Source organism: Chrysemys picta, chromosome 3, assembly GCF_011386835.1.
Source record: "Chrysemys picta bellii isolate R12L10 chromosome 3, ASM1138683v2, whole genome shotgun sequence".
NCBI classification, from domain to species: Eukaryota; Metazoa; Chordata; order Testudines; family Emydidae; genus Chrysemys; species Chrysemys picta.
Genome location: NC_088793.1, coordinates 59921737 through 59933997, shown reverse-complemented (window position 1 = coordinate 59933997; position 12261 = coordinate 59921737). Strand labels below are relative to the sequence as shown.

Genomic DNA, 12261 nt, shown 5'->3' with positions numbered 1-12261 from the left:
AAAAAAGCTTTGTTTGGCCTTGTAAGTGTGCGCAGACTCCCCGGCGGCGCCTCCTGCTGGTTGTCCTCGGTGAATTAGCATTCAGCCTCTAGAGTGCCCTCTTCAGGCCAGTATCTTGCTGCCACTGCTGGCCCCCATGTCCCTCCCAGGACCCCAGTGCCCCTTTAACTGGGTGCTGCCCCCTGGCAGTACCCCCAAAGTTCTGGGTCTCCCTCTCCCAGGGGAACTCCCACCCGCTATCCCCACTTCGCCTCAGTTTTGGCTACTGCCCAGTCTCCATCTATCCCCCGTTCACTGAGGCAGACTGCAGTATAAGCCACTCATCACAGGCAAAGGGGTTCGGACCTGCTTCCTCTGCCTACCCATGGGCTGCCCCGTTGCAACCCTGCACCTATTCGGCCTATAGTCAGGCCTGTAGCCTGGGGCTTTCCAGGCCGGAGCTCCCAGCTCCCCTGCTCCCAATCTAGGTGTCTTGCTTAGGTCCCTGCAGCCAGGCCCTTCTCCCTCTACAAGCAGAGGGAGACTTACTGGGCTTCTGGCTCAGAGCCTCCTATAGGGGTCAGCTGGGCCTGATTGGGGCATGGCCACAGCTGAGCCTACTTTCCCCAATCAGCCCAGGCTTCTTGCCCCAGCCCCTCTCCTGGGCTGTTTCAAGCCCCGCAGGGCAGGAGCGGGTAACCACTCCACTACAGGCCTGTTGGCATATGATGTCACATTTTGATAAGTGATTTGGGTGCATACAGGAACACTTACATAATTCAGAACATGAATGGACTCAAATGATTATTAACTACAAGACATGCAAGCATTATACGTTGAGTGTCTATGGTGCTCTCACTGCTCAAGATCTCAGAATAGGAGAGATTCAGTTCACATGTGTTTGAGGAGTGACTTTAAGTCCCTAATTGTTGATAATAGTAAGGAGGGAGTAATTGAGTTATTATAAAAAGAACAGGAGTACTTGTGGCACCTTAGAGACTAACAAATTTATTTGAACATAAGCTTTTGTGGGCTACAGCCCACTTCTTCAGATGCATAGAATGGAACATATAGTAAGGAGATATATATACATACAGAACATACAGGTGGAAGTAGCCATATCAACTCTAAGAGGCTAATTAATTCAGATGAACTATAATCAGCAGGAGAAAAAAAACTTGTAGTGATAATCAAGATGGCTCATTTCAGACAGTTGACAAGAGGTGTGAGGATGTTTAACATAGGGAAATAGATTCAATTTGTGTAATGACTCCGCCATTCCCAGTCTCTATTCAAGCCTAAATTAATGGTATCTAGTTTGCATATTAATTCAAGTTCAGCAGTTTCTCATTGGAGTCTGTTTTTGAAGCTTTTCTGTTGCAAAATTGCCACCTTTAAGTCTGCTACTGAGTGACCAGAGAAGTTGAAGTGTTCTCCTACTGGTTTTCGAATGTTATGATTCCTGATGTCAGATTTGTGTCCATTTATTCAGGGGCTCATTCACCTGCACATCTACCAATGTGATCTGTGCCAGCAATGCCCCTCTGCCATGTACATTGGCCAAACCGGACAGTCTCTACGCAAAAGAATAAATGGACACCAAATTCAGGACAAACTGCTGAGAAATAGGATTAATCAGATAATGTCACACCTACACACCCCAAAACTGGTGGTTTTCTCCCCTAAGATATACCAGACCAGCAACAAAAGTAAACTTCTGTTTCACCACACTTGGCTAACAAGAAGTCAGAAAAGCAGTTTCCTTAGGCATTCCAGTCCTTGTATCACTACCAAAAACACTAGACTTAAAGATGAGTGGTTCTTTAAAACCAATTTCATCAAATAAAAGGTTCTTCTGATCCCAAAGGACCAGCCACACACCCAGGTCAATATATAACTCAGATCTTACACAATAATCACACTGTTGCCAATCCTTTAGTATCTAAAATCTAAAGGTTTATTTATAAAAAGAAAGAGAGTTAAAATTGGTTAAAGGAATCCAGTACATACAATAATTGCAACGTTCTTCTTTCAGGCTTATAGCAGTGATGGAATAAACTGTTGGCTTAAATCAAGTCTCTGGTAGCTTCCAAATCATTGGAAGGTCCTCAATCCCTTGGTTAGAATGCTCCCATTTGTATAAGTCCATAGTCCAGAGGCTTGAGCAGGAAAGAGGCAAAATGGAGATCTTTCCGGCACCTTTTATAACTTCTCTCAAGGGAAGGGAATCCCATTGTTCTTACTGTGGAAAATTACAGGTAAAAGATGGAGTTTGGAGTCACGTGGGCAAGTCACATGTCCATGCATGACTTCACTTAGTGATGGGGGGAGTCCATTAAGAGTAGATGGACATCTTCCATTGTAAGTTAAGTGTTCTTTAATGGGCCATTCTACTTGAATAGTTCCTTAACAATGTGCTGGCTAAACACCTTGTTGGTGTTACCCAGAAGCAAACACCTTAGAAATACATAGTTAATATTCCTAACTTCAGCTACAAAAATGATACATGCATACAAATAGCATAATCATATTCAGTGAATCAGAACGTTTCCATTGACTTCTTACATGCCACATTTTGAACAAGATTTGTTGCACTTGTATACCAGTGGTAGCAACGATCTACGTGGTCATAATTTAATCAGATAATGTCACACCTACATACCAAAGTAATTGAGGGAATAAACCCACTTTTGTATTATTGGTTTCGGTAGGGTTTCATCTGCAGTAGCTTTTTAAATAAAAAGGCAAAAAATATGGCCTAATAATTGACTCCATAATAGATTTCTGACTTTCCATTTGCTTCCTAATTTGTCAGGTTTTGTTTAGTTCAGTTACTATATTAACTATAAAGAACACACATTTAAGGATTCGGGCTGAGTTTGAATGTGCTCTTCAGAATGCAAAATAATCAGATTTAGGTAAGGTTCAAAATATCTTGAATAAATATTCCTAGGAGTTGTCCTTATTATTCCCCTCCATTTTCCTAGCTTTCTACTCAGAAGTCTGTACCATGGGAACCCATGCTGAAATCCATTCCACTCTGGGCTATTGTAGTGGCACACTTTTCTTATAACTGGACTTTCTACACTCTTCTCACACTATTGCCTACGTACATGAAGGAGATCTTGCGGTTTGATGCACAAGAGGTGAGATAAAATGAAAATATTCCAATCCATTTCCGGTTATAGTTCATGACTTAGTTTTTCTCTGTGTAGTAGAGTGGTGATATGGTCTAGTGTTTAGAACAGGGTACTCAGTCGGGAAGCTTGGATTCTACCCCAGATTGTCATTGACCTGTCATCACTAGTCTCCACACATTGAATTTTTCCTGCTGATATCCATTAAATTATTCCATAGCTACTAACATTGTTTAATTGCACTGTCTCCTCTCTGCACTGTTCTTTTTGTTTTTGTTTGTGTTCTGGAAAAAAAAATGTAAGAAAAGAACAAAGTAGGAGCCCAGTGGAACAGGGAAGGGGAGAAAATAGAATTCCTAAATAAATACTTCTCATTACTTATTAGCCCAGAAGGAAGAATCAGTGCACTGAAAGTGGCATGAATTTGAGGAACAAGAAGAGGCTACAAGTGCAGTTAGAAAATAGTAAAGTATCAGCTAATAAAATGTGTATCTCCGAGACTAAATGGATACATCTGAGATCCTGTCTACACTGTAATATTTTCTGTGCCAAGGGACTTGGTTCAAGGGGCATCTATAGGGCCCTATCAAATTCATGGTCATGAAAAACTCATCACAGACCATGGAATCTGGTCTCCCCCCATGAAATCTGGTCTCTTGTGTGCTTTTACCCTATACTATACAGATTTCACAGGGGAGACCAGCGTTTCTCACATTGGGGATCCTGACCCAAAAGGGAATTGCAAGGAGGTTGCAAGGTTATTTCAGGGGGTTGCAGTATTGCCACCCTTATTTCTGCACCACCTTCAGAGCTGGGTTCCCGGCCAGCAGTCGCTGCTCTCCAACTGCCCCGCTCTGAAAGCAACACTGCTGCCAGCAGCAGTACCATAACCCCCTCTACAATAACCTTGTGGGCCCCATAACATCCCTTTTTCAGGTCACGACCCCTACAATTACAACACCATGAAATTTCAGGTTTAAATAGCTGAAATCATGAAATTTACGATTATTAAAATCCTATGACTCTGAAATTGACCAAAATGGACTGTGAATTTGGTAGGACCTTAGGCACCTACTACCAAATCACTTTTTCTGTTGGAATTTTTTACCTGTTACTAGAACGTCTAAGATTACTTTAACTGAAAGAGTAGGTGGGAAAATACATTTTCTCTGAATTCTTTGGAGTTTATTTTTGTTGTGCATTTGTTAGTGCTTTGTGTGCAGTCGGTTTCATGGTTTCCCCAGCATAGTCAGTTTCTCTTTGAGGTGGGATTGGTTTTCTTGTTTGTCTAGTTGGCAGGGGGTTTTTTTGGGGTGGGGGGGGAGAGGGGTTGATGGGTATTCCACCTGGCAACCAAAAAAAAAAGGGAGAGAAATGGTAAAACCAAAAATATTGGGGTTGATGTGCAGGTATAGTATTTGAAACTGTTCATTCCTTCTGAAGCACCTAGCACTGGCCACTGTTGGAAGACAAGATACGAGGCTAGATGGACCATTAGGGTACGTCTACACTTACCGGAGGGTCCGGCGGCAGGCAATCGATGTTCTGGGATCGATTTATCGCGTCTGGTTTAGACGCAATAAATCAATCCCGGATCGATCCCGGAAGTGCTCGCCGTCGACGCCGGTACTCCAGCTCGGCGAGAGGAGTACGCGGCATCGACGGGGGAGCCTCCCTGCCGCGTCTGGACCCGCGGTAAGTTCCGACTAAGGTACTTCGAATTCAGCTACGTTATTAACCTAGCTGAATTTGCGTACCTTAGTCCAAAGTGGGGGGTTAGTGGGGACCAGGCCTTAGTCTGACCTGTACAGTATGGCTGTTCTTATAATCTTAAATTAGTTTTAACTCTTTTATTTGAAATCTAGGCAATGTTTTTTAATCTGATGGGATCCCTTTTAAAACATGGTATTCCCTTTCCTTTTTTCCTCCTCAGCAGAAGTAAAATACAAATCACTGTTGTAATACAGGATTTAGTTGTGCTACAAGTCCAAAAATGTAACATAATTCAGGAATATGATGACAGGACATAAGAGAAAATTATAAAGTAATTGAAATTATTTAGCCTGAAAGGGGGAAACATGCTTATGCTATGTAAATACTTAAATGAGGATGATATGAGAGGGAAAACAGTTAGACACATCATAAAACAAGACTGACTGGCTGAAGTTGAACAAAAGGAAAATATAGTTTAGATCAGTGGTGCTCAACTGGGGATCCGGGACACCTGGGGGGCTGCCAAGCAGGGCCAGTGTTAGACTTGCTGGAGCCCAGGGTAGAAAGCCAAACCCCCAGTGCATGGTGCTGAAGCCCAGGGCCCTGAGCCCCACCAGCTGGGGCTGAAGGCGAAGCCTGAGCAGCTTAATTTCGCGGGGCCCCCATGCAATTGCCCTGCTTGCTACCCCCTAACGCCGGCCCTGGCTTTTATATGCAGAAAATGAGTTGTTGTGGCCCAGATGTGCCATGGAGTTTTTATAGCTTGTTGTGAGGGGCCTCAGAAAGAAAAAGGTTGAGAACCCTTGATTTAGATTTCATTTATTTGTATTACAGTAGCACCTAAAGGTTCCAATTGTGATTTGAGGCCTACTTTGCTTACAGAGGGAAATTTTCAAAGCCACAAATGGGAGCCTAGCACCTTTGAAAAATGTCTCTCAGAATCTAAACAGATGAGACAGACCAAGGGAAACAGGTGAAGTGGCTTGCCCGTATTCACGCAGCAGGTCAGTGACTGAGCTCAGCACCCAGGTGTCCTGATTCCTAGGTAGGTGCCCAAGCCACTTGACTGCGATGCTTATATTAAGAAGAAAGTTCCAGCATCACAGCTGAAATAGTTTGCCAGGAGAAGTAAACAGGGAACAAATTCAGAGGTGCTCAGAGTTAAATAAGAGCTTGGAAAGCATAGCTTAGTGTCCTTCCTATTTAACACAGGCCATTGGATCAGAGGACTCGGGAGCTGTTCAAGCAAGCCCATGACAGAGGTGTTTGCCACCACAGCCTTTAATTTTGCTACTTTGTATAAAACTGTTGCTTAAATGTTAGCAAGTAATGTGTTGAGTGCAGCTTTCCTGTATCCCTGGCGTTTTTTAAAGCGAGTTGACTTCAGACTGCCATATGTTTGACGTTTAAAAAAAAAAATCACTTGCATAAGAGTGTCGTTTTAGCCTATTGCCACACTTTCCGTTGGGAATTACATTAACATTTAAAATGCAAAGCTGCCACATAGTTTCAACACTATTCCGGTATCAGATTAGTTGTCCACCTAATAAAAGGGAATTTGTTAAAATGCTGATAGGTATTTGAAAGGCACTTCAAAAGGGGGATCTTTATTGCTGAGACTGTCTCTTGATTTTAGGTGTTTTTACTTATTGCTCTTCTGAAAAGCGGAAGTTTAAAAAACAATGGGCATCATTTTTGAGTGTTGATTAGGAGGAATCCTGTTGGGATGAGACTTGTGCTTTAGTTTTCAAATATAGCAATAAGCTCTAATTTAAAATTAAATGTAATGCAGAAGTTTCTCTTCTTCCCTGATTTATTTTACATTTAATGAGTAACATAATATTTTTGTGCCTAAGAGATGTACCCCCATCCAGTGGACATCCAAACACTTCTTTAAGTCAAAGCCTAGCAACTTACCCTGCCACTACAGATAATCAGCCCTCAAGTTAAATGAAAAGGCAAAAAGGTTGAGTTAATTTGGGAATCATATAACACAGTTCAGTAGTTTAGATTTCCTACATCAGATGAACCACTTGGAATAGTACAAGGGCACACTAAGGATCCAATCCTGCTTCTGTGGAAGTCAATATGTGTGTGTTGCAGTTTGTTTAGTGGCAACACTGTAAGGGCCTGCAAGGATGTAGGAATTGCCATACTGGATAAGAAACCCCACAAAAGGCAGATTTGCGATAATCTGACCCGCCCACATTAGGTCTCAAGTGGCTCTCTAATAGATATTGGATTAAACTCTGAACCATGAGGTTTAATATAACTTTCAAAATTTTTATTAGCCTTAAAAATTGTGACTTGGCCATTTGGTGTATGTTAACCTGACTATATAGAGTTTTTCTACTTCTTTTCTCTTTTGTCCCTTAAATTGAGTTGTTGGCTTTCATCTGACAATTATTTCCAACCCCATTTTTGTTAAACGGAATACTGATCAGACTAACTGTATGTGGTGGCCTCTGAGCAGTATTCATGCACTCATGCGTTCTAAAATGTAATAAAATAATTGTGTAAAAAATTTAATGATCTGCCTACCTTATCACCAGATATCTGATGAAAGAACAGATGGCTATCCTGTTGGCTCACTTGACATTTTTAGTAGAGCGAAGTATCTTCTTATCGCTGGAGCACAAGTGCTTTTTCCGAATATTTTATGTTTGTTTCGGTATTTTAACTTAAAATAACCCTAACCTTTTTATCTCCTCTCCAGAATGGATTTTTATCTGCACTGCCTTATTTTGGGTGTTGGCTGTGTATAATCATGTCTGGTCAAATTGCTGATTACTTAAGGGACAAACAGAACTTGTCCACTGTCTGCGTGCGCAAAACATTTACCCTAATAGGTAGGTAAATTAGGTGAATAACGTGCATGCTTTTTCTTCAGTTTAGAACACTTAATGGTGCCTTGTTAGGGATAACTTAGGCATCATGAGTTTGACTCCTTACAAATGGTCTGCCGTCGGTCCAAGTATATGTGTGTTTGGGGTGGGGTGCTGTTCTTCAATGCTGGTAATCGTAGTGATCTCCGAGAGTTGCAGGGCACATGCAGAAGTTGTACCAAAATGTATGTGTTTGCTTGCTGGACTAATCATTAATATTACGCTATTTCCTAGGATTCCTTTGGACCTATGTATCTTATGTTTGACTGGTTTGATATGCACCAACAGCACCGTCCCTACCCATACGCAAACTACGCAGCTGCGTAGGGCACCAGGAAATGTGGGGCACCAAATTGCCCCAGATTTCCTGGTGCCCTATGCAGCTGCGTGCTGCATCCAGCGTCAGCAGCCGGCCCAATCGCCTGGACGGCTGAGCCGGCCCCCCGTGGGCTGCGCACAGCAGGGCCCAGGAAAGCTGCCTCCGCCCTATCCCACCCCTTCCCCTCTGCCCCTGCTCTGCCCCAGCCCCGCCCCTTCCCCCCTCAAACTCCGTCCCCTAAGCTATGCATCCCGGGGGACTGCAGCAGGGGTCGGGCCCGCCCTGCACTCCCCCTGCGGGAAGTGGAGCGACCGGCCCCAGCCCACTCCGCTACGCCATACCGGCTCACAGCCATGCCGCCGGTGAGTGTTGGGGGGAGGTTCTCCTCTTTCCCCCAAGCCTGGGAGCTGGGGGAGCAGAGCAGAGCAGGCTGGGGCCGGGTCGCTCCACTTCCCGCCACCCCGTGAGTCTGGGGTTGGGCCCAACCCTTGCTGCCTTCCTACACTGGCTGTTCCTGCCTCCCAAAGCCCTTAGGCGCAGCCCTACTCCCTGCAGAGGCCTGAGACACACACACACACACACACCCCTTGGAAGCCCGGGCCAGCCCCCGAGCAGGGAGGCTGCATAGGGCACCACAATCTCTAGGGACAGCTCTGTGCATCAATCATACATTGGTCACTTTAGCTTGGTTTGCCTTGTCTTTTTCTATCTAGCTTTAAAATAAAAATCCCCCTTCCTATTTTAAATTCCTACTCTGCTCTTAAAAGGTGAGCTGCAAATGTTTTTAGTAATTCCTTCAACTATTGGATGTGCTTATTGTCCCCAGCAATGGATGGGTTAAGAAGTGTGTTTGGCATATTTTAAGTTTACGAATCTAAACTCTTGTCTGCCGCGCTGATGAGGGTACGTTATATATACATAACTGAAGAAATTAAATGTCAGACCTTTTTTTCTAAATAATAATAAACCTGCTGTTTTTTTCCCACCGATCTGCACTGAAATGTCTTCTGGGAAAAAAGTTTATCATTCCACTATGTTATCTCTAACAAGCAAAGATGAACATATCTATTTAAAGCAACTTTTGTCATCTGATTTCTCAGAAAAACAGATTCCGCTGGAGCAGAAATTTCTTTTACAGTGCTTGCATCAAAGGGTGAAATTTTCAAAGTCGCCTAAGTGACTGAGGAAATCATTAAAAATCAGTGAGACTAAGGGCTTGTCTACACTGGCACTTCACAGCGCTGCAACTTTCAGTGAAAAAACACCCCCCTGAGCACTGCAAGTTTCAGTGCTGTAAAGTGCCAGTGTAGACAGTGCACCAGCGCTAGAAGCTATTCCCCTCATGGGGGGGGGGGGGGGTATAGTCGCTGGTGCCACAACTACACAGTCATGTTAAAGCGCTGCTGCGGCAGTGCTTTAACGTTGCTAGTGAAGACATGTAGACCTTAACCCTGGTCTACAGTACGAACTTACATGAGTATAACTACGTTGCTCAAGGATATGGAAAATCCACACCCCTGAGTTATGCAGTTTCACCAACTGAACTCCTGGGGTAGACAGCACTATGCTGATGGGAGGGCTTCTCCCATCAACAGAGCTACCGCCTCCCAGGAAGGTGGAGTGCCCATAGGTAGCATCTTCACTAAGCTAATCTGCGACGCTGCAGTGCTGTAAGTGTAAACTAGGGTGACCAGATCACAGGGATGAAATATCGGGACGCGGGGGTGGGGGGAGCATTAAAAAAAAAAGCAGTTTCGCAGGGGTGGGAGGCATTAGCAGGCCCCAGCCACGCTGCCGGATCGTACACAGCGCCCCAGCCGCATGCGCTGCCCACCCCAGGGCAAAAGGTGGCCCCGATGCAGAGGGGGCTGGGGATAAAGAGGGCATCGGGGGGGACCAAGAGGAGGCGCTGGGAAGCACAGGAGTCCGGGTGGGCAAGGGCGTACGGCTCCAGCAGGGCCCCGGGCAGGGCACAGGCTGGATGGGCACAAGGAGGCAGAGCCCCGTAGCGGGACCGGGCGGGGACAAAGCTATCTCTCCCCTGGAAGCGGCTGCAGGAGCCCCTGAGCCCGGGGCTGGGCGCGGGGCAGCGTCGGTGCCTAGGAGCCGGGGACCCCGGGGGCGGCGCGGTGCGGGCGTGCAGGGGGCCGGGACTGGCACAGCCGAGCCGCAGCAGTGGCCAGTCTCCCGAGCAGCTCCCTGGGGCTCCGGGCTGGGCAGCGGGCGGGAGCCGGGGCTTTTCCCGGTCCCGCGGAGCCTCCCGGCCCGCCCTGGGCACATGCAGCGCGTCCCGCCGCCGGCAGGGAGCCCCACGCCTCTCCCGCTCAGCTGCGCTCCAGCAGCTCCTTCTCAACAGGGCGAGCCGCTGGAGCGCAGCCGAGCAGGAGAGGTGCGGGGCTCCCCAGCAGCGGCGGGGAAGTTCATGGGTTCCGGGGACCCCGGCCGGCTCCTCGCCCCTGTCCGCCAGCCGCCCCGCCTGAGACAAGTCTCGTCCCCGCAGCTCCTCTCCCCCGCGTGTCTCCGGCGACCCACGCCCCCAGGCCGCGCCGCCCACCTGGGCCAGAGCCAGCCCGGGCTGCTGCCTGCATGCAGCCCGGGCCATGCCCAGCTAGCCCCCGGCAGCCGCAGCAACTTTTCCTTCCCCTCCTGCGCTCCTGGTAGATACCCAACCCTCCTTCCTTCATCCCCCCTCCACACATCCCTCCTCCTAACCACCTCCCTCCATCCCCCTCACATCCCACGCAGCACCGCACACTGGTGTCTGGCGGCCTCCCTCCAGCTCTTGCAGAGCCACCATACAGCTGATCAGCGGCGTGCAAGCCTTGGAGGGAGGGGAATGCGGGCTGCCTGCTTGGGGAAGTGGCATGGCCAGGGAGGGGATTTGGGGAGGGATCCAATGAGGGAAGGGGGGGCGGAGTCGGGGCAGGCGGGGTGTGAGTGCCGGAGCGGAGGGCAAATGTGCTTTTTTTGTCCAGTGTCCCGACCGAACATTGGTCGGGACGCGGGACAAAGAAGCAAATATCGGGACAGTCCCGATAAAATCGGGACATCTGGTCACCCTAGTGTAAACCAGCCCTTAGACTCGTAAATTACTATCTGTAATTCAATGCTCTTTAGAATGTTATGAAGTGGGTATCATAGACTAATCTTGGTATCTTCCAGGTTGCAGTACCTGGCTGATTTTAGTCACCCATGCCCAAGAAACTCTCTAATTGTTGCAATTTTTGTAAGTGCCTGTAAATTAGAGGAAAAACAGCTAATTAACAAAGCTGAGGAAAGAGTAAAAATTCTGACAGGACATTTTGAAATCCAGGCCAGCAAAACTCAAAATGAAAAATCCAGAAATACACATTTTAAAAAACAACAAGGAGTCTGGTGGCACCTTAAAGACTAACAGATTTATTTGGGCATAAGCTTTCGTGAGTAAAAACCTCACTTCTTCGGATGCATCCGAAGAAGTGAGGTTTTTACTCACGAAAGCTTATGCCCAAATAAATCTGTTAGTCTTTAAGGTGCCACCAGACTCCTTGTTGTTTTTGTAGATACAGACTAACACGGCTACCCCCTGATACTTGACATTTTAAAAAGAAATTCTCTGCTTTCCCTGAGATTCCTTAACAAGATACGTTTGGCTTGAAAAAGACATCATTAAGACATATCTTCATCCTTTTATGCAACCACATCTATCTGTGGTAAAGAGGGCAAGGAATGATTCATAGTTTCCAAATGTATTGCTAGAGCATGTGTCTTTAACTTTTTTACAACTGACTGCCATCTTTTCAGTATCCAAGTGTTGTGGCATATCAGTACATTGACAAAACTCACATAAATCCGGAAACTTGTGATTTGGTTGCATGCTTGTATGTCTCAAGATGCTCCAGAACTTACCTATTGTAAAGAGCCCATTGGAAAGAGCTGACAAAATACTGCATCAAAATTTTCTAAAGCTAACACTTTTGAGGAACATATGGGGTTACCATTTGAAACTGACTATCTAAAGTAATGTCTTGTAATAGCAAGCTGTTCCATTAGAGTGTACTTACAGATAGTATAATGTCTGAATCCCACTACAGAATTCATAATCTCTTGTTCCTGCTTGGTATCTGATGGTTTGCAAAGCTCAGACTATTTTGACTAATTACATATAGTTGCTTGAAGACCAGAAAGTATTTGCAGACGTTCCTTTGAATTTGAATGGTGGTTTGGTTCACCCTTATTTCCTATTTGC

General features: G+C 46.0%; 1 protein-coding gene across 1 annotated transcript in view; it reads left to right on the top strand.

Moving 5' to 3' along the window:
- The window catches only part of SLC17A5 (solute carrier family 17 member 5), a 40953-nt gene that overhangs the window by 15715 nt on the left and 12977 nt on the right, over positions 1-12261 (top strand). Inside the window, exons 7-8 of the mRNA XM_005312518.5 lie at positions 2967-3125; positions 7546-7678. Of these exons, the coding sequence (XP_005312575.1) occupies positions 2967-3125; positions 7546-7678 (292 nt within the window). The remainder of the gene's footprint in view (positions 1-2966; positions 3126-7545; positions 7679-12261) is intronic.